Raw genomic sequence first — 23,836 nt, 5'->3', positions numbered from 1 at the left:
TGAAATGGTCAAGCTATTTAGGCACACTCTTATGTCATCTTATTTCTGTACAACGGCCAGTGTTACAATCAGTCGGACAGCATTACAGTGGGTTACTTGTTATCTCCAGCTGTTGCAAACTTCTTCATTGAAAATTTTGAGAAAATTTTAGAAAGAGACGAAACACTGCCCTTCCTCGATTTCCTTGTCGACCACAAACTAAATGGATACCTTGGCTACAGATTCTATAGAAAACCCACCCACACCGATCTGTACTTGCTTGTCACCAGCCTTCATCACCTGGCATAGAAGCACGCTGTTTTACAAACAGTGGTGCATTGTGCAAAAATGATATCAGATGCTGATAACCTGTCTCATGAGCTGAGCCACCAGTGTAAGATCTTCAGGAATAATGGGTATAACGTGCATCAAATAAATGAAGTGATTTCAAGCAAGACCCACAATAAGACCACTGGCGAGAAACATGAAAGAAAACTTGCTTTTTTTTGCCTTTCTGTGACTCCGTGTCATGCAAGATAAGCTGCTTGCTGAAACTACACAAGATCAAATCAATTTTCAGGCCGCCACCAAAAGTCTATCAGTTACGAAGTCCGTTAAAGACACAGCAGGGCTCATAGGGTCTACAAGATACCTTGTGAGTGTGGATAGAAGTACACACTGTGAAACAGTGAGAGGTTTATTGCCAACACTACCGTGAAAAGTCTGCTGTAGCTGAGTATGATTTAAATCATGGCTGCCACTTTGGTGAAGCAACCATTGTGGCTCACACTAACGGCTTCTGGGATTTTGTAATTAAAAAAGCGATTGAAACAAAAATCACTGGTAACCCTCTAAATAGAGACGGTGGCCTGCAGCTGAGCATTACGTGCGATCCAGCAGTGACACGATCAAAGCATGCGAATCAAACAGAGTCAGCTTATGCCCATATATGGTGATGGCGTGGGAACTATTGATATCACAGCCAGCAGATAGTGTATATAAGTGGCATGCCAGCTGCCCACTGGCCGTCATACCACTTGACAATGGAATCACTTGATGTGGCTGGAAACATGAGAATTTTGTATTCAATATATTCAGTGGTAAGCTGAGGAAAGCATCTGCATTTATGTTGCCCGACTGTGCTGTCATTTGTCCATAATCTAATATGCTACCTTGTCAGCTCTAGGATATAAATCTGCATATGAGGTAGGAACATTGTGCTTGGTGTGAATGGCTTGTGTGAATTGTTAATGCGGTCACCGACTTTGGTAATAAAATTATCTGGTATCTGTTGGGGAGAATCAAAGATGTGAGGCACAGTTCATCAGTTCATAAAGTGAGGAGCAGGTACTGTGGGGAGCCATAATATTCTGTGCGTGTGGGCGTGCGCGTGAGCGAATATTCACTTGCAAAGATCTGCCCTCATTCTCTAAAATATACATTGAGAAATGGGGACAATTTTTTAAGTTTCGTTTCTTTTCACAGCTTCGGGAATAGCTGCTAACCATGCATTTGAAGAAGCTAATATGGGAAGTGCACTCCACATTGCAGCTAGTGAAGGGAACCTTGCTGCAGTCCACATATTGCTACAGTCTGGTGCACAGATAGATTTAATGGATCAGGACCAAAATACACCTCTCATACTAGCAGCACAAGCTGGCCGTAATGCCATTGTGGAGTATTTAATAAAAGCTGGTGCATCAGTTACATTAAAGGTTAGTATGTAGTGGTGTTGGTGGTGCTAGTAATAGTAATAGTAGTAGTAGTAGTAGTAGTAGTAGTAATAATAATAATAATAGTAGTCATAGTCGTCGTCATCATTGTCATTTGTGGTGATGCTTGTGATCATAGTTATAGTATTACTAGCCAGACAAAAAGAATAAAGGCTCATCAGTAATTAAAAGATTATTGTTAGCATTTGTTTATGCCAGTAACTGTGCTGAAATTTAATTTTTCTGTGTTTGTTCTATGTTTCGTGCAAATTGGGATTATAAAACAAATGTACGAATAGTTTAATGCAGTTTGTGTGTCCTTGGAGTCTTTCATAGCAACATGCCTCAATAAAATTGCCTTGATTTTTCTAACCACATCAAATTGCATAAAAATTTTGAGCTTTCAACAATCGTAATTTTTGCTGCTAAAACTAAAAGCTGGTCAGATTGCCATGATGTTCTTTTCTGCATGAACCAAACAGAATTTTATTTATTCATGGTGTTCTTCACTTTTGAACTGACTGTGATGAATGTGTTAAGAATCAACATAACCAGTCCCATATTTGCATTTCTCTCAGTCTATTGCTAATAAATTCCTTGAAAATTTTAGGAATACTTTTGGTCATAATGTAAGACACAAGTAATAGTGTGGCCACCAAAGATAAGAATTCATTAATCCACATTGAAGAACACACAGGCATAGAAGAAATACAAATCTGTTGAATACATCTGAGGACGAGTGCCTGCTGCACTGTCCTTATACAGGGAATAGCTTGGGTGATGGGTGCTGTGCTGCTTGCACAAGTCGTAGACAGCCTCGGGAGGCTGGCTCGCACAGGTGGTGATGGCGGAGTGTTTGAATCTAGCGTGCTGGCGGCCACACTCATGGCACATATCCAAGTATGATATACATGGTTATAGCAGTTTCAATCCTGATATGTATTATCATCATAACAACACTTACCATTCGATTCAGAAATTCACAATGATACGTGTATAGAATTGCAAAAGGAAGTGTGTGTTAAAGTTTAATACCTCATTGACTTTGATATCGTGAGGAAACAATATCTTGATTGAAACTTCCTGGCAGATTAAAACTGTGTGCCCGACCGAGACTTGAACTTGGGACCTTTGCCTTTCGCGGCAAAGGTCCCAAGTTCGAGTCTCGGTCGGGCACACAGTTTTAATCTGCCAGGAAGTTTCATATCAGCGCACACTCCACTGCAGAGTGAAAATCTCATTCTGGAATATCTTGATTGTAAAGAAGGTGCTTGCATGTTTGCTGTAATGATAATAATTATTATTGTTATGAATATTTGTTTAAATGCTTAGTTTAATTCCTCACAAGCGTGTAATGTGTGCTCACTAATTTATGACTTGGGTGTAAGAATAAATGACCAATGGCTTTGCCGCAGTGGTAACACTGGTTCCTGTCTGATCACTGAAGTTAAGTGCTGTCAGGCTTGGGTAGCACTTGGATGGGTCACCGTCTGGTTCTGCCATGTGCTGTTGGCAAGTGGGATGCACTCAGCCCTTGTGTGGCCAATAATGGAGCTACTTGATTGAGAAGTAGCAACACTGATTACGAAAACTGACAACAGCCAGAACAGTGTGTTATCAAATAGTTCATATATTCTAGTACAAGATGCACTTATTCTTATTCAGAACAACCCAATACAAAATCTATAAAAATTTCTAACACCCAATCAGGTGAAGCATAAGAAATAGTAAAAGATTATAAAATGTGTATGCACCTTAAAACACAAACACTCTTAAATGTCTGAAGTGTATTGGTGTTGCACGCTGTTTTCATTTAAAGTTATCATATTCGTTAACTGTTAAGAATCAGAAGTCCAATACACCTGTGAAAGTTATAGTTCATTGAGCTAATTTGGAACTCAGGATTACTATGTCTCCACTCAGTGAATACTCCAAAGGGTGTGTCCAAAACTTTCCATAAAATTTTCAAAGTATTTTTACAACACATCGCGGCTTGGCTGAAAAAATTCTGTCTATAACTTAATCATCTTCTACGGATCAGAGAATTGAGCGACGTGGATGCTCTGCACCTTGACTGTCTACTAATTCCCATGCCGTAATTCCTGTACCGTGTATATATTACCAACTTCTTGTAATTTTTTCTTAGGAGGAGGTTGTATGCATTCTCCTTAATGCAAAGCCTATCTCCCTATCCATAAAACTGCGCCTCTAGGAATTTTTCTGTCTGATCGAATATTGTTTTTACAACTTGCACAAGACCCTTCAGAATTCCTGCGCCATGCATTATTGGTCTTAAGGACGTCAAACTTGGCACAGATTCCTTATGTGGACTGCCTTACACAATGCCATTAATAGTTTTGACCCTTAACCAAAGATAGTACTAGATAATCTACAATTATACAATCAGAAACAGAAATAACTCGTAAACTACTGCTCCAATTACAAAACTGTACTAACCCCATGAATATAACATGTAACTAACCCCAAATTTGCTGTCTGTAGCTTCGATCTGGAGCAGATCTTAATTTCGATCTGATTTTAATAAAATGCTAATAACTCGTGAACTATTGCTCACAAGAGAGTGAAACTCTGGCTCTTTGGATGTTTAGGCACCCTGAACACAACTCTGTTTACAAAAAGATAGGGCATAACAGAACAGAATTTCAATAATAGGAAAATATTTTAACAACAGTGGTTTTATGAGCAATAGATCTAGTGGCCAGAAACTCTGTACTAATGGGCAATTAGACCTCATATCGCTGCAAGTGGAAAAGAGTAGGCTGCATCCCTATAAAAGAAACCAACTAAGCATTTGTCTGAACTAATTAGGGAAACAATGGAAAATCTCTATTGAGATGACTCGATTTGAGTTTGAACTCCACTTCTCCCAAATAAATTTGCTGTCATATGCACACTTGGTTATATGATGAAGAAATTATGGTAATGGAGCAGGAAGATACAGTAGAGACTGGCTAAAAGATGTGAAACCAATATACATGGTAAAATAATGTGGAAATAATTACATTAAAATAGCCTCAAGTACAAAGTCATTTTATTGACAAGTGATCTGACAGTTCATCATTTTAGGAGCATAAATGTATCATATTTGGACCAATTGAAGCACACATCCCAGTAAAGGCTGCCCAAAGAGCTGCAGCAATACACAGTGTACAAGCATGTATTGTCACATGCAAATGATCGTAAAGGTGTTGAATAGCATCCTGCAGTAGACTGTCTCTTATAAGTTGCACCTTTTGTTGCAATTTGGCAATGGTTCTTGAAGATTCTGGTGAATCTGGAGAATGAGTAAGTTCCTGCTTCACCATGTCCCGTGTGTGTTCAATTAGCAGGAGATCTGCTGATCCTACTGGCCAGTGTAGTTTTTGTACATCACAAAGAACACTTAATATCACTGCATCCATATATGGTTTTGCTTTTTCCTGCTGAAAAAGCACAGCACCTTGCTGTCGAAGAAATGGCAGTAGCACAGTGGTAACACCCAGTGCGATGTAGTGGGCATTGGTTACTTTACCATACAGAAACATCAAAATAATGTGACCATGAATTGTAACTGGTGCCCTCACCCCACACCATGAAGCCTGGAACAGGACCTGTATATGTCGTGGTCAGATGCAGTCTGGAATAGGCAGTTTACTAGGTCTGTGCCATACATGCGTATGACTGTCACTCCCGTACAGACAGAACCTACTCTCATCACTGAAGACAACAGAGTGCCATTGTCCTGTCCAGGTGACTCTCCATGAAACCAGGGTAGTCATGCTTGGCAGTATTGTGGTGTTAGTGGTAGCCTGGCCAGAGACACATGTGATCCTAGTCCTGCTCCAAGCAGAAGGTTCCCAATGGTCCTTGGTGACACAGTATGTGCCACATGTGCCCAGACTTCTTCCCTGGATGATGTTTGGTTGGCCATTGGTGCTTGCACAGTGTGTCAATCTTGATGTGCATCTGTAGTGTGCAGACATCCAAAACAATGATCTTTCCCACAGATCACTGTTGAAAGCAGAAATACAGCATCGATACATTGTGCCCAACATGTGCAACGCGCTGTTGATATGTCCATCCACCTTCACGCAGGCCCACAAATCGACCATTTTCAAGTGGCTGAAGTTGTTCAGCAGTAGTACATACTCATTGACAGATTGTAGTAGTGACCTAGAGTGAATATTGCAAATGCTGGTCCCCTCTGAACTCGGCACACCTACTGCCCGTAGAGAAAAGACAGAGCGTGCGCAGACAGGCCTCCTGAGCACCATCAGATCACTGATGACTGCAATAAATACATCATTAACATCACAACCCCTCACTATGCACATATAATACTCTGACATCACTGAACACTGTTGTTGAGGGTGTTGAATTTTTTCCAGCAATGTATAAAGAAAAATAGCAAGATACAAATAACAGAAGTAATAATCTACCCAGAAATAAATTACTTGAGTTACTGCTGCTATAAAGACATAGTGAGAAACAGACTGTATTTAGTTTTGTATGCATAACCAGTTTTCTGATGTAATGAAAAACTAATAAGACCATTGGATGGAAGTACAACCAGACACTGGAAAAAAAACTGCAGAGTGCACATTGGGTATGAGAGCTATGAAAAAAATAAAAAATTAAATAAAAGTAAGTAAAAAACTTGCAACTGTCAATCTGATTAGCATGATGAGAAGACTGTGACCTCAGGTAATAAGTTTTATTGTTGATGCCATGTTTACCATTGGTTTAAAATGAAGGTGAAGTTTGTCTTGTACCATGACTTCATCACAATTTTCAACATCTTTTACACTGATTTTTCCTTTTTACAAGTTGTAATGTTGTTGTCCACTCTGTATCACAAATGCATATAAATCACTTACCTCTTATTTAATTTTCAGTGTGAAATTTTTGCCTTCACATTATTTGTTAAAATTCAAATTCTGTTTCACAGAACAGCCCTACTGAACTTGCATTATGGAGGATGACAGTTCAAACTCGTGTCCGACCATCCTGATTTAGGTTTTCTGTGATTTCCCTAAATCGCCACAGGCAAAGGCTGGGATGTTTCCTTTCAAAGGGCATGGCTCACTTCATTTCCAATCCTTCCCTAATCTGTTGGGACCAATGACCTCACTGTTCTGACGCTCAAACCAACCATCCAACCAACATGAAGGATATAGCTTAAGAATGCTTCATGATCACTCTGATAGACATATGTTTCGTTCTTTTTCCTGAGGTTAAAGCACTGCATTATTATATTCAAAACTCTTTCACCTTATTTAGTGTCCCTGAAATTTTGTCCTCTTCTCCTCTGTTGAATGTAATTTTTGTACCATAACAGAACATTAAGCAGATTAGAATATAGTTGTAATTTATTGCCAGTGAAGTGTCTTGAAATTTTCTGGTAAGTTAAATACTTATTTCAGAAACACATGCATAGTAAAAAGATAGACGTAGATGGTGTTAACGTCTTATTTTAATTTCATTAGGTACTGCTATCCAGAGGTTAAACATAATTGTACAGGGTATTGATAAAAATATGATATGAATACCCTTGTAATATAATGTATAGGAGTAATTGGCACCCAGAACAGCCTGAGTCATCTCAAGCAGTGAGGAATTTAAATCCTTGATTGTGATCAGTAGAACTTTTTACAGTTTCTCAGACAACCACTTTCTCATTTCATTGTGAGATTCTGGAAGAAATTCAAGGCTGTTAATTATTTTTTCAGTACATATTACATTTCTTGTTAATAATATTGAGAATTGATGAATAAGGGTGCCAGAGAGCATTTGTTATTTTATCCTCAAGCTCATCAAACCAATTGTAAATATTTGTAACGATATTAGGATTTGGATCATCATCTTCGAAGACACAGTTCCTTTATGGGAACAGTGTCTGCCTCATTTAATGAGTATATGACTTAAAATGGTTCCATAAAACACTCCTACTAGCCATTTCTTTCAGTCTGACTGTAGAGCCAATTGAAAATCAGATAATTTCACATATGATTGCGAACTTCTAGCATACTGCAAAGCCGAAAGAAGGCGATATGGATTACTGTTTCCTTTCATGTTAAGGTACTTAAGAATATCATATGGTAGGAATCAATGTAAAAAATTGATTCTTTGGACCACCTTATGTTTCTTTCCGTCACTTTTCGAGGTTTTAGCAGCAATAAACTCTGTTTTGCGTACACCTGTTTTGCAAGGATTTTGCTAATAGAAACACTACTCTGAATGTTCTGTGTATGCCAGTTCCACCATACTGTTCTCATTGGTATGGTGTTTCCTATATTTATTTGAAGCTCAATAATCAATTTTCAGTTGTGGTCTTATTAGAGATAACAACTTTTCTAGCAGTCTGATGACTCATGCAGAGCAGTAAAGTTGCAGATGTCGAGAGCTGACACTGTAAAACCCTAATAGTATGAGATGCTGGAGCTGGTCAGTTCATCCAGCAAGAAGAGTGACAAACTGGATCATAGAACAACCAAAAATTAGAAACGCGCCCACATTGAGGTCTGTAATAAGAAGAGAAATTATTGAAAGTGTAGTCCAAAATACTAATGCTGGGTTGTTACACTGTTTTGGTTGTGGCACGTGATCAATAGTCTAGTAGACAGAGAGCAAGTGATAGCTTGGTGAACTTGGTAGGACTTTAAAGCTGCTCGCCGGGGACAATACATTTCAAGTCATACAGTGCAATCACTGGCTAGCTGGAAGATGTGCCCAGCATACCCACTGCAGGTACCATGCCTAAACTTAATATGAAGGCAATCGTTAGGGTACAACCAAAATCACTGCCTCCTATTCAGTACTGGCATTGTAGCATACTAAAACAACATTCTATCAATAAGTTTTTAGTTTCTTCCTGTATTGTGTTTGGCAGATCAACAGGGTTATCTTTAGAGGTCAGTACACATTTTCTTTTATGTGTGTGATATACATTTTATTGACACAGAAAAGTCAATAATATCTTCCTGTACTGAAAGTCCTCAAGTTGAATGCTTGCCACATCCATAGTATTTGATGTGCTGTGTACACCCTCTTTTTTATAACTAAAGATGAGCTCCACAATGAATTTGACCATTGTTGGTTGTGTACAGTGTTTGTTTACCTGAGGTTCATGAGCTACAAATAGAATTGATATTACTTTAAACTTGAGGCGTGCTTATATGACAACTGGTCAGAGAATACTAAAGTGAGAAGTTCGAGGTTTAATAGTAAGAAATGACTACATTATTTCTGATTTGATAACGGATGGTATATGGAATTTCACTACACCAGACATATACTTGTTGCAGCAGTTCAAAACACCATCACAGCTGAAAGAGGCCTCATCCATGAACAGTACAAACTGCAGGAACTTAAGCCCTATGATACTGCCCTAGATAATTCATTGGCAGAACAGAACTCTGGATTCAATATCATTGGGCTCCATTGTTTTCAAACACTATTTTTTATGGTGGGCATGTAATGGCTGTACTACCAGTACTTTCCACACTATGTTCCACTAATGGTGCATTTCATGGGCAAGCTGATGAGTGCGTATTAGATGAGTTTTCTCCCATACAATCCAATACCATATCTTCAAATCCTACTTTGTAAACATTTCTTTGTTTTGAGCTTTGGCCAGCTTTCTACGGCTTGAACAACCCAATCTCTCACAAGTTTCTATCACGGTGATACATTTCTTCCAATTAGGATGAAACCTGTTGTGAAACTTTAATATACAGGGTGGTCCATTGATAGTGACTGGGCCAAATATCTCACGAAATAAGCATCAAATGAAAAAACTACAAAGAATGAAACAGGTCTAACTTGAAGGGGGAAACCAGATGGCGCTATGGTTGGCCCACTAGATGGCACTGCTATAGGTCAAACGGATATCAACTGCGTTTTATTAAATAGGAACCCCCATTTTTTATTACATATTTGTGTAGTACATAAAGAAATATGAACGTTTTAGTTGGACCACTTTTTTTGCTTTGTGATAGATGGCGCTTTAATAGTCACAAACGTATAAGTACGTGGTATCATGTAACGTTCCGCCAGTGCGGACAGTATACATTACCTGTGCTAAAATCGACCATTTACCAATTGCAGAAAAGGTCGTTATCATGTTGATGAATTGCTATTGTGATCAAAATGCCCAATGGGCCTGTGCTATGTATGCTGTTTGGTATCCTGGATGACATCATCCAAGTGTCCGGACTATTCGCCGGATAGCTACGTTATTTAAGGAAACAGGAAGTATTGAGCTACATGTGAAATGTCAACCACGACATGCAACAAATGATGATGCCCAAGTAGGTCTTTTAGCTGCTGTCATGGCTAATCTGAACATCAGTAGCAGACAAATTGCACGAGAATCGGAAATCTCAAAAACGTCGGTGTTGAGAATGCTACATCAACATTGATTGCACCCGTACCATATTTCTGTGCACCAGGAATTACATGGTGACAACTTTGAACGTCATGTACAGTTCTGCCACTGGGCACAAGAGAAATTATAGGACGATGACAGATTTTTTCCACGCGTTCTATTTAGCGACGAAGCGTCATTCACCAACAGCGGTAACGTAAACCGGCATAATATGCACTGTTGGGCAACGGAAAAACCACGATGGCTGCGTCAGATGGAACATCTGCGACCTTGGCGGGTTAATGTATGGTGCGGGAGGAAGGATAATTGGCTCCCATTTTATCGATGGCAATCTAAATGGTGCAATGTATGCTGATTTCCTACGTAGTATTCTATCGATGTTACGACAAGATATTTCACTGCATGACAGAATGGCGATGTACTTCCAACATGATGGATGTCCGGCACATAGCTCGTGTGCGGTTGAAGTGGTATTGAATAGCATATTTCATGTCAGGTGCATTGGTCGTCGAAGCACCATACCATGGCCCGCACGTTCACCGGATCTGATGTCCCCGGATTTCTTTCTGTGGGGAAAGTTGAAAGATATTTGCTGTCGTGATCCACCAACAATGCCTGACAACATGCGTCAGCACATTGTCAATGCATGTGCGAACATTATGGAAGGCGAACTACTCCCAGTTGAGAGGAATGTCGTTACACGTATTGCCAAATCCATTGAGGTCGACGGAGATCATTTTGAGCGAAGTAGTGAAGGCAGCAGAGGATCAAGTAGGTAAAAAGACGAGGGCTACTAGAAATCCTTGGGTAACGGAAGAACTATTGAATTTAATTGATGAAAGAAGAAAATATAAAAATGCAGTAAATGAAGGAGGCAAAAAGGAATACAAACGTCTCAAAAATGAGATCGACAGGAAGTGCAAGATGGCTAAGCAGGGATGGCTAGAGGACAAATGTAAGGACGTAGAGGCTTATCTCACTAGGGGTAAGATAGATAATGCCTACAGGAAAATTAAAGAGACCTTTGGAGAAAAGAGAACCACTTGTATGAACATCAAGAGCTCAGATGGAAACCCAGTTCTAAGCAAAGAAGGGAAAGCAGAAAGGTGGAAGGAGTATATCGAGGGTTTATACAAGGGCGATGTACTTGAGGACAATATTATGGAAATGGAAGAGGACGTAGATGAAGACGAAATGGGAGATATGATACTACGTGAAGAGTTTGACAGAGCACTGAAAGACCTGAGTCGAAACAAGGCCCCCGGAGTAGACAACATTCCATTGGAACTACTGACGGCCTTGGCAGAGCCAGTCCTGACAAAACTCTACCATCTGGTGAGCAAGATGTATGAGACAGGCGAAATACCCTCAGACTTCAAGAAGAATATAATAATTCCAATCCCAAAGAAAGCAGGTGTTGACAGATGTGAAAATTACCGAACTATCAGTTTAATAAGTCACAGCTGCAAAATACTAACGCGAATTCTTTACAGACGAATGGAAAAACTAATAGAAGCCGACCTTGGGGAAGATCAGTTTGGATTTCGTAGAAATGTTGGAACACGTGAGGCAATACTGACCCTACGACTTATCTTAGAAGCTAGATTAAGGAAGGACAAACCTACATTTCTAGCATTTGCAGACTTAGAGAAAGCTTTTGACAATGTTGACTGGAATACTCTCTTTCAAATTCTGAAGGTGGCAGGGGTAAAATATAGGGAGCGATAGGCTATTTGCAATTTGTACAGAAACCAGATGGCAGTTATAAGAGTCGAGGGACATGAAAGGGAAGCAGTGGTTGGGAAGGGAGTGAGACAGGGTTGTAGTCTCTCCCCGATGTTATTCAATCTGTATATTGAGCAAGCAGTAAAGGAAACAAAAGAAAAGTTTGGAGTAGGTATTAAAATCCATGGAGAAGAAATAAAAACTTTGAGGTTCGCCGATGACATTGTAATTCTGTCAGAGACAGCAAAGGACTTGGAAGAGCAGTTGAACGGAATGGATAGTGTCTTGAAAGTAGGATATAGGATGAACATCAACAAGAGCAAAACGAGGATAATGGAATGTAGTCGAATGAAGTCGGGTGATGCTGAGGGAATTAGATTAGGAAATGAGACACTTAAAGTAGTAAAGGAGTTTTGCTATTTGGGGAGCAAAATAACTGATGATGGTCGAAGTAGAGAGGATATAAAATGTAGACTTTCAATGGCAAGGAAAGCGTTTCTGAAGAAGAGAAATTTGTTAACATCGAGTCTAGATTTAAGGGTCAGGAAGTCGTTTCTGAAAGTATTTGTTTGGAGTGTAGCCATGTATGGAAGTGAAACATGGACGATAAATAGTTTGGACAAGAAGAGAATAGAAGCTTTTGAAATGTGGTGCTACAGAAGAATGCTGAAGATTAGATGGGTAGATCACATAACTAATGAGGAGGTATTGAATAGGATTGGGGAGAAGAGAAGTTTGTGGCACAACTTGACCAGAAGAAGGGATCGGTTGGTAGGACATGTTCTAAGGCATCAAGGGATCACCAATTTAGTATTGGAGGGCAGCATAGAGGGTAAAAATCGTAGAGGGAGACCAAGAGATGACTACACTAAGCAGATTCAGAAGGATGTAGGTTGCAGTGGGTTCTGGGAGACGAAGAAGCTTGCACAGGATAGAGTAGCATGGAGAGCTGCATCAAACCAGTCTCAGGACTGAAGACCACAACAACAACATTGCATTAATGTGGTATTTACAGGTAATCACGCTGTAACAGCATGTGTTATCAGGAATGATAAGTTCACAAAGGTACATGTATCACATTGGAACAACCGAAATAAAATGTTCAAACATACCTACGTTCTGTATTTTAATTTAAAAAACCTACCTGTTACCAACTGTTCATCTAAAATTGGGAGCCATATGTTTGTGGCTATTAAAGTGCCATCTATCACAAAGCGAAAAAAGTTGTCCAACTAAAACGTTCATATATCCTTATGTACTACATGAATATATAATAAAAAGTGGGGGTTCCTACTTAAAAAAATGTAGTTGATATCCGTTTGACCTGTGGCAGCGCCATTTAGCGGGGCATCCATAGCGCCATCTGGTTTCCCCCTTCAAGCTAGACCTGTTTCGTTCTTTGTAGATTTTTCGTTTGACGAGTATTTGATGAGATATTTTGCCCAGTCATGATCAATGGACCACCCTGTATACGGTGATGGCTTGCCCTCTTTAATTCTTAACTAGTTGTTCCTTGGTGTCGACGTACTGGCTGAAAACATAGGGGGTGGAAGTGCAACTACTGTCTACTGTAAATAATGAATCCGACATATGCACAGTTGCGTTTCACAGTCTGTTTATGTTCACTTGTCACAAACCCCCCCCCCCCATATACACATTTAATAAGGCCAATGTACTATTGTTTAACTTTTGATAAGCCTCATTACCAGTTTCAAGACAAATCTCCACATACTGCTACAATAGTTTACTATTGAACATTTACGAGCAGTAAAAACCTAACCACAAAGTTCACAGTTCTTGAATAGTAGAAAGGTACTACTGAGCAGACACTGTAATTATTTTAATACATGGCCTATTGGTGTAACACTTATTTCACTGTTAAGTCAATGCCTTGTTGTTGTTTTAACCAACATAGATTCCTTGTCTGAAAGTAGGCTGTGGGCTGACTGTCTTGTGACCTAAAATTGGGTCCTCATATATCCTCACAATAATGGTTGCTGAAACTACACATTGTGCGAGGTTTAATTTACAGAAATTACAATTAAAACTTAACTCATTAAATTAACTGAATACATTGAAAAATTCATTCCTTTTAACAGTTTCTTCTACTATAAGGTTTATTCCGAATTATTTGTTTAAATGATGAAATTAACATATATAGTTACGCAAACAATACTTTTGACAAAACTGGAAATTACTTTGGAATTAATTAAGGGCTGGCTTTGCTAAGATGTTTACGAATAGAGCCAAGTTAATACTTTCAGAATACTATTAGTTGTCCTTCCAAATATGTATAACTAGTACAGAATTTATATATATATTTTTTTATATGGTGTTATATTTTTAAGGCTAAGGGCCAATCTTTGTCTCTTACGAAAATGCTCATTATACTCACATATGTTAATGGTAATCAGTTAAAATCGAAAAAACGAATTTAACGAGGCAGATGGCAAAACAAGAGTGGAAGTAAAAATATCCCAGATTGCTTCCCCACAGTACCTTCATTTGGTTTTTGGACACTACATCCTATGGCACCATACATTAAATGCATATCTGCATGTCCTGTAAACATGATTAAGTCTGTTCAACTGACCTAAGGAAACAACTGCTGGTATTTCGACAGGTGCACACACTGTCATTCTCAAGGCAAAAGTGCTACAAGAGAGAGTGTAGTGCAAGATAATTCAAAGCTTTGGTATGCAGGTCATGCTGAAAGAAACCCCCCCCCCCCCCTCCAAAAACACACACACACACACCATAAACACTAGTGCCACCACACAACCAATGCTCAATGTCAGAAGTTATCAGTAGTGAAAGTGGATATTAATTACCAACGAGTGAGATAGCATTAACTCTGTCGCTCCATCATTTGTCATTTGACTAGGAAGAGAACAGGATTAAAGACAGAATTCAAGCAAAAATCACCATTTCTGTTTATAATATCACTTGCTAATTTAATCTTCTCAACTGCTTCCTTAATAACATTATCCTGGTTACATTCCCATAAGTTGCTGGAACATTTGATACTCTGGGAGAAATTCAAGTTTCACATGATGAATTATTCACTGAAGTAATGCCACCAGCATCAATGTGGCAGTCATTTACTTGTTACAATACGTAAGCATGCACCTTACACATAGTGCTCATTCAAGACCTTGTATTGCCTGAAGTATTCATTTCTGACTATTGATACCCACATACAGAACCTGCTTCAGGAAGGTCCAGTGAGTGAGTTTGCAGAGATAATAAGCTCACATTTGGAAAGGGCTGTTCAGATCACTATCCGGCTATCCAGATTTAAGTTTTCCATGGTTTCCCTTAATCAGTTAAGCTAATGAGATGATGCCTTAAAATGCATAGCACTATTCAAGTCTATGCTCTCATCAATGATGGAATGTTAAAATTTGAACTTCCTTCCTTCCTTCCTTCCTTCCTTCCTATCAAGGTGCATTATGTGCCAAATTGTTGGATGGTTGTTATGGCAAAACAGACATCAGCTGCATCCCAGTTGTTTTAGGCATATTCAAGGCTGCTTAGACTCTACCATATTCCATGCAGTTGACATGATAGGTACATTTAATATTGGGTGGGGCAGGGAAATATTCCTACTTTCAAAATTATGTTGTGTAGAGGTGGGAGGTGTTGGAAGAGTGGGGATTGGCTCTAATGACACAGTAATAGTGGAAGTTCCCATTAGGGCCACTGACGGTTGACAACATATGTTGCACAGAAGATTAGCAATTAAATGTGGGAATAAAATTTTGTTAGAACCAGCTGGGATGTCCGCAGGGCATGCAAGAGTGGTGTAACCAGTGTCAACACTGGTGATGCCAAAGTACAAACAGGGAGCTTATTACCTTATAGTGTATGAGAGAGAATGCCAGAAAACACTCGATTCAGCACTTAGACAACAGTGCCGAGTAGACACAATACTCTTCTCTAAAGAGGCTACATGTAGTAACTCCACCTAGGGATGACACAAATTGCCTTTCAGGTTGCAAACTTTGCTTAAAGGAATGATCTGAAGCCGTGAAGTTAAAGATTATAGGCCAACCACGAGCTCTGACAGATTCAGAAAAGGGGAGCACATGTGGTCACCTGAGTGGGGAGAATCATGTCATTAACTGCTATAAAACAGTTGCCTTCCTTGCATTCATTCTGAATTAAGCCATTTCATCTGAGTCCTGGATACCAAAGGAAGGTCAGCTCTATTAGTTGCATGATACCCTGGTAAATAAAATGAAGTATCTACAGCCACTGCTACCTTGGAGTACACTGCTATGAGTCTGCAGCCATCTGGTTGTGAAGGGAACTTCAACTTTGCAAGTTACAGTGACTGACTGGAGATGAGGGCCAGATCAATCTTCCATGAATGAAGGACTGATCTGCCCACCTGTGAGCTGTTCAACTAGGGGGCAGGGCACCTGTGTCACCACTCTTGAGCAGTACGAGTACCACCTTACCAGCTGTAGGTTAGGACCACCTGTTGCACTTACCTTCATGTCACAGTTGGGTCTACACACCAACTAACAACAGGGGCATGTAGATATCTGGTGCTGAGCTTAAGCGCAGCTTTGTTCAAGGAGAGCACAGATGATTGGACAGATTTTCACAGCCACGCCAGGTTATAGCGGTGCACCACCACTGGACCGTCCTGTGGCAAGGCCACAGCACTGACCCCCGACAACACCAGAGCCTGCATCTATGAAGTCCTTGCAGGTGCTGATGTTCTACTTTGTGCCTTCATGCAATACGGACTGATCACGGCTGCTCCTATGTAGTGCTTGGAAGAAGGCAGAGTGAAAGTAAAATTCTTGCTAGTAAATAATTGTTAATTGAATGATATCTCATTAGCGCCCCAGCTCTACACAGGACTCCACTTTCACACTTCTGCTAGTTTGCCCTACGTTCATGTAGGAGGCTGCATATGTTGGGCTCCTACCTGAGGCTTGGTTGAATGAGCAATGTGCTTTTGATGTCAAGACATAATTTTCCCAAAACTAGCCTATCACTGCAGTATAGCATGTTGTGCATAATTGTTACCTAACCTACCCTTGAAATGTTGTTCTTGACTGGAAATTGATTTTTTTTACGAGCAGATACGAGCCTTGAAGCATACAGTACACCTTTAAGTAGACCACATTGTGCACCAGCAGCTTCACAGTGTTATTCAGAACTTCAGAAACTGGCTGCAGCAGTGTGTCATCAATACGAGACATCGCTTGCAAGACCTGTAGTTGAAAACCTCATTAAATTAACTTCCAATCATATCATACTGATTTCAAAATAGAGTTTTGTTTTGCCAAGTTGTTTTTAACCTTCGAAGTTAGTGGTACTACCCTGCCACACTCTATAGTTAAATTGACTTGACTTACTTGACTTATTTCCTGTTGGATCATAGGGCAGCAGTAAAGACCTTCCATCTGGTTCTGTTGGCAGCCAAACATTTCACTTCACTCCATGTTTTACCAGCTCCAGAGCTTCATCTTCCACCGTTCTTTTCCATGTCTTTTTCAGGTGGCCCCGTGTACGTGTTCCTTGTGGGTTCCAATCCAGTGCTGCCTTTTCAACAGCTTCTTGTTGTTTGCATATTGTATGACCAGTCCACCTCCATTTTCTTTTCAGTACTTGTTCACGGATTGGTTGCTGATTTGTCAACTCCCACAATTCGTCATTTGATATAACATCTGTCCACCTCACATTTATAATTTGCCGAAGACACCAGTTTATGAAGACTTGCAGCTGGTTTACAATCATGTTTGTTACCTTCCATGTTTTGTAACTATACAGGAGGACTGACTTTATGTTGCTATTGAACAAGTGCAGCTTGGTTCATCTCGAGATGTTGTTATTATGCCAGGCAGGGTACAGTTGTAATTAGGCTCCATTTGCCTTCCGTATCCGACTCTTTACATCCTCCTTGATCACTCCATCTTTACAGATGGTACTTCCTAGATATACAAAGGAGTCTACTTGTTCCAATTCCTTTCCATACACTGTTGGCTTCGCTAGTTTTTCAGATCACATTCTCATTTCCTTAGTTTTCTGAAGATTTATTTTAAGTCCTGCAAAATGTCTGCTTTTAGAACCTCATGTGCAATATTATCCATTCCTGGAGCCTTCCTGTTCTTTATCTGTTTGAGAGCTATTTCAATTTCAGTCTTAGTTGGTGTGTTTACATTGATTCTGTCACTGGCATCTGGAAAATTCCATTGCCTCTCCATCTCTTCAGGTGCTCTCTGTTTAAGACTTCAGAAAAATGTTCTCTCCAGCTTCTAAGCTGGTCATCTTCTGTCATTAACAGTCAACCCTCTTTGCTTTTCACAGGTCTGTTCCTGTTGAAACCTTTTTTTTTTGGACAACAGTCTAGTGATGCGGTACAGTTGTTTTGCATCACCCCTTGCTGCGGCTGTTTCTGCTCTGAGAGCTTGCTCATCCATCCACTTTCTCTTATCACTCCTCACACTACTCTTTATTTGAGAGTCAGTAGCTGCATACTCAGCTTGCATTCGAGTTTTCTGGTGTCTTTTTTTACTGATATTTAATTTTGCCTTAATCTCCTTTCTACAGCTGATCAAATTCCATGTACACTCAGACATCCAATCTCTTTTCAAATGGTTTTTAAAGCCAAGGACCTGTTTGCTCACATTGCAATAGACATCCTTAATCTGAGTCCATGTATCACCAACAATATTTTCATCATTTTCCTGTGCTTCTTGGAGTGCCTCATAGTGGTTCCTTAGCTCAATGCAGAAAGTTTCTTGTGTTGCTGTTATTCTAAGTTTTCCCACATCATATTTTTTGTTCCGTTGTTCGAACTTTCTATTTGTAGCCATGATTTTTAGTCTAAAATTTGCAACAATTCGGTGGTGATCACTGGCAACATCAGCCCCACATTCATTTTTAACATTCATCAGCGACCTTCTAAATTTTTTGGCTTAGCGCTATATGGTCAATTAGGTTTTCCGTTCGGTGATGAGGGATACACATGTAACCTTATGGCAATTCTTGTGTGGGAGTAATGTACCTCCAATCACCAAATCATGACTGGCACAGAAATTTGAAAACATATCCCCATTTTCATTCATTTCTCTGATACCATGGACTTCCTTTACATGCTCTAGGCCATCATTGCACTTTCCAACTTTTGCATTTAGATCTCCCATAATAATAAAGATGTCTCTCTTACTGGTACTTTTAATGGTGTAACTTACAGAGAGTTAAAACTCTCTTTCTGTTCAGTATCTGAGGTTTCTGTAGGAGCATAGCATTGGATGACTGCGACATTTCGAATGTTTGTCTTAATACGTGCTGTCAGTAGTCTTTCTGAAACTGATTTCCGTTCCATAAGACTCTTTTTCGGTCCTTTGGTTAATGTCTGTGCTCTGCATTGTCTCTAGCGGGTCCAGAATATAAAAAGTTGTATCCATCTTGTGTTCGGATTTCTCCAAAATGTAGCCATCTCACCTCACTAAGTCCGAGAACGTCAAACCTGTAACTCGTTATCTCCTTTGTAACCTGTGTCAGTCTGCTGACTTCTCTCAATGTTCTAATATTCCAGAAACCTATTTCCATTGTCCTTTTTATGCCAAAGGTCATCATATTTGAGTGTGTCCGGCTGTTCTTTTCTGCTGTTTCTTTAATTATTTTTTTTTTTGTTGGGAGTGCCAGTGATTGGCCCACAGCTCCCTAGTCTGGTGGTGGGGCTGCCACCTAAGAGCCTCCAGACTTCCTCGATTTTCTTTTATGGGAACCACCCCCCCCCCCCCCCCCCCCACTGAAATAGTGGTATAGAAACAGTGCAACATGCAACCAAGCTTTTGAAAATGAAATACTTTGCAGAGTACCTTGCAGTAATGGAACTGCGCAATACCCTTGATTTTATCACTATTATACTAACATGCAGTGATATTATGCAACTTGACATTGCAGAGCTGACCGGGTATCATCTTGGAAGAGGTGCCTTGGGGTCATTGGAGGTGATGACTACGAGTGTGAACACACGGTCAGCTGTATACCTGTCCCTGGAGGCCTGCACCCAAGTTCACAAAGAGCCTTCCTGATGCTGTCTTCCCATCCAGTTGGATGTAAGAGGTCCCTGTGGTCAACCGCATTGCCAAGCAATTGAGGAACTGACGTGTTTGCCATTCAGGTGTGCCTCAGGGCGTGGACTGCAGAATGATGGGCCACACCTTGTAGAGTATTCTTTCTGGAAGCAGTGGAATCATATGAGATGTATATGTTTTACGAAAGAGGGGGCCAGCTGCCACTTTCAGAAGAGGTGTCCATGTTTGCCCATTGACTTTGCTTAGTCCACCCTTCAAATTTTAGAGTCCTGTAAGCTGAGTGGGTGTGCCAGTGTGCTAGTGGAGCCTTGTCTCCCGATGGAAGGAAAAATTCTACCAATGGTGTCATTGTGATGTGGTGACATCCCTGCAGAAATATATCTAATGCCCTCTGTTCCGCCTCTTGCAAAAGGGCCCTGTTGTATCACAATGTCCAGCAACTTGTATGTGTTGACATTCAGCTTTCTAACCCTGTTCAGAAAGTTTTCAGTGCACCACCACCACCACCACCACTACTACTACCACTTTTGCAACACGTTGTTCAGTTGTTCCTTATAATAACTACAGCTGTTTCTTCACCTGTATCATCACACCATGCTTGCCCTCAGAATTTCAAATGTCCACATATTCCTCAAATGCTGGTTACACATTGTGTGTGCCATAGCATCTCCCAACAAATAAAATCTGGCCATATGTAAAAGCTGTTCCTCCCATCTACATCACATCTTTGCAGCTGTTAACAGATTGTTTGTGAGCACTAACTCTCACCTTACCTGAAAAAGGAGATAGTAGGATAGTGGTACTGTTGTGTAGGATGGGTCCTGGCATACTTGTCGAGGATTGATCCGTCCAATGCTCTCTTTAATGCACCCAGCTGCTTGTGCTGCTTTGTATTGTCTGTTTTTATTTGTGCCCTCTAATTCACTAAGGTCTGAACTACCTCTACAGTGGTAAGCAGATCCACCTCTGGTTTGTTCATTGCAAAGCCTTTGTCCATAATAAAAGAAAAAATTCAGTAGGAAAAGAACCAACATCAACACCATAGTCGTATTTCCTGCCACTGCACACACCTGATTTTCTGTATCTGACTACTAACGGTGGGCATGCCCTCCATTCCCTGGTGTAATGTCCAGGCCTTCTGTTGAAGTAATTAGACACTGCTTGCCCAGCCTTAACACATTCAGAACAGTTCATTTTCACTCACTGCAAAGAGGTCATGCTACAGAGTGTTGCACAGCATTGTTGCTCATAGGTACTGGCTCTTATGAGACAAGTGTGACAACTGGCTGATGATGCCAGTGTTGGAGAGGCCAGTTTTGGCTGCAGAGTTATGTGTGCCGGAAGCTGTGGCATGGGATCTCTAGTACCACACTGACTGTGGATTTGAGAATACTCACTTAACAACACTATTCTTTACTATGTGAGGTTCCTACAGTACATCAACAGCTGCGATCAAAATGCTGACTGGAGCAATGCTCATCGGCCAGGATAGTGTGAACAGCACACAGCCTGAGGTGGCTGTTGAGGGTGTGCAGGTGTTTAGAGTTGAACCTGAGGCCCTCAGAGAGTGTCAGTTGATGGCACCCATTGGGTAGCCTTGCATTGTTGTATCCAGTTCAAAGCTTGCAACTGTAAGAGCTAGCTGACTGCATGTAGATTGTCAGATCTGCCCAGTGATGCCGTTCGATGAGGCCTTAGTAGCTTAGCTGCACGTTCAAGCAGTAACCTACATGGTGACAGCACAGGTCGAATGCACCGAAGCCACAGCACTGAGAAGGAATGCTGCTGCTGGCTGAGCAAAAAGCATTTCCACTCAATCTGGCTTGGTGTGTGTTGACAAGAACTAGGTTTCTAGTGTTGTGGTCCAGCATGTAGCAATCTTGCAGTGTCTAAGGCAGCACTGTGGAATTACATTGGTCATGGGCTTGTATGCCCCTCAGCATGTTGCAAGGGCACATCTGAAGTTGATGCCGTAACACTGCAATATATACTGGTCTGTCCTTGTGTTATACCTACGCCTGACACCTTGCTACATGGATCGTACTCCTATAAAAGCCACAAGTGCAAAACCTGTCCTACGCAGCCACACATTACGTGATTGTGTTATTCGCGTCCTGTCACAGCTGTTCAAACGCCTCTGAGCACTATGGGACTTAACCTCTGAGGTCATCAGCCCTCTAGAAATTAGAACTACTTAAACCTAACTAACCTAAAGGACAGCACACACATCCATGCCTGACGCAGGATTCGAACCTGCAACCGTAGTGGTCGCGTGGTTCCAGGCTGAAGCGCCTAGAAGCGCTCAGTGTCACAGGTGTACCCTATCCTGTATTGGACAGGGGGCCACATACAAAAGTACTCGTATTGTATACCAGCTCTGCTGTAACTTTTGCACAGGCTTTTGTGTGGACATGACTACCACCTAACAACTGCCCACCTGAATGATTAAGCACTACTGTGCTCATGTTTACTATGTTGCAGCACCAGTGGGAAGGATTAGTGAGTGATTTCACTGTTACCTGGGGCACACCTGAGTGTGAATATTGTATTTAGCACACTGTTGATAAACACACTGTCTTTGTCCTCCACATAATGAGCTGTATGAGGAATACAGACCTATAAATGCAGATATAACTGCAGGTGAGATATTTTGAGCTCTGAATAACCACAGAATGAGGAAATAGCAAGATTCTACAGAGTGCCTTGATTTCACCCATTTAATTTGCAGAGCTTGACAACCACTGAAGAAATTGGGTGTAGATTATAAGCAAGAGAGGTGCCAACGTGGTATCACTTCAAATGATGTCCCAACACACATATTCCAGGACTCTAGCAGCCATGAACTAGAACTATGGTAGACATGTGAGGACACAATTAAGACTCAAACACTCTCAGCTAGTTTCTTATCAGGTCTGACGAGGTTTTTTTTATTTTTTTATGCATTCAGAGCTCGTGAAAAATGTGGACTTGAAAACTAAGCAGTAGTTGTTACAGTTATGTAACGTTATTTTGATTTTTTGGAAAACTTCCAACAAAATTTAGGGCTGCAAAAGTAATAGCTGTCAAAAAATCTGGCAGAGGTTGCAAGAAAGAAACACATTACAGACCTATATCACTACTTAGTGTTGTTTATGAACTACTAGAGTGAATATCCAACCATTATCTGACAAAGTTAATACTCTCCAATGAGCTGGTTTTTGAAAGAATCACAATTGTTGTGATCAGGATTTGACATTAAAATTTTTCGTTTGCAGCAACCTGCCAAGATAAACTCAAGAGTGCACCTTACAGCTGTGTTTGATACCATATGGCAACATAGCCTGCTACTTAAATTCACAGAAATATTACTGAGCAAAATTCTGGGTAATCTAATGAACAGCATTCTTACTGATGGGTGATTCCATGTATTCCTTGGAGAAAAAGGTAGCAGATGGTGAAGGCTGAATGAAGAACTACCATAGTGCTCTGTGTTATCACCAACCCTTTTTAATTTTTATACCATAGATACACCCAATGCTTGCTCTTAAAAGATCCAGTTTGTGGATAACATAGAACTAGCTTATCAAGTGTGAAACCTGGATAAGTGTGAAGGAGCTTTAACCACAAATGTACATATAATGGATGATAACTTCGAGAACTGAGGATTGAAGCTAATTCCACTTAGGTAAATGCTTACCAAATTAATAACTGTGAGGTGAATCACATACTATATATTGTCTTCAAAAATGTTTCTCTGGAACATAATCCATACCCAAATTACTTCGGGGATTCATTTTGCACTTGGCCATTATTTATGAGAACAACTTAGAAATTATAGCAAAAAATAGTGAACACTTGAACTGACATTTTTAGAAAACTAGCTGGGTTAAGGACAATTTGCACTGACCATCAAAGCAGCGTGTACCAAGCGAGGTGGCGCAGTGGTTAGCACACTGGACTCGCATTCGGGAGGACGACGGTTCAATCCC

At 40.4% G+C, this 23,836-nt stretch overlaps 1 protein-coding gene across 8 annotated transcripts in view; it reads left to right on the top strand.

Annotated features, from left to right (window-relative positions):
- The window catches only part of LOC126298513 (uncharacterized), a 350,018-nt gene that overhangs the window by 205,025 nt on the left and 121,157 nt on the right, over positions 1–23,836 (top strand). For all 8 annotated transcript variants that reach the window (XR_007552615.1, XM_049989865.1, XM_049989864.1 and 5 more), the window contains one exon: positions 1,465–1,694. Coding sequence is in view for 7 of the 8 variants with exons in the window: in XM_049989865.1 (XP_049845822.1) it covers positions 1,465–1,694 (230 nt within the window). In the remaining variant the exon portion in view is untranslated. The remainder of the gene's footprint in view (positions 1–1,464; positions 1,695–23,836) is intronic.

Source organism: Schistocerca gregaria, chromosome X (genome assembly GCF_023897955.1).
Source record: "Schistocerca gregaria isolate iqSchGreg1 chromosome X, iqSchGreg1.2, whole genome shotgun sequence".
Taxonomy (NCBI): domain Eukaryota; kingdom Metazoa; phylum Arthropoda; class Insecta; order Orthoptera; family Acrididae; genus Schistocerca; species Schistocerca gregaria.
This window is presented reverse-complemented; position numbering and strand designations above follow the sequence as displayed.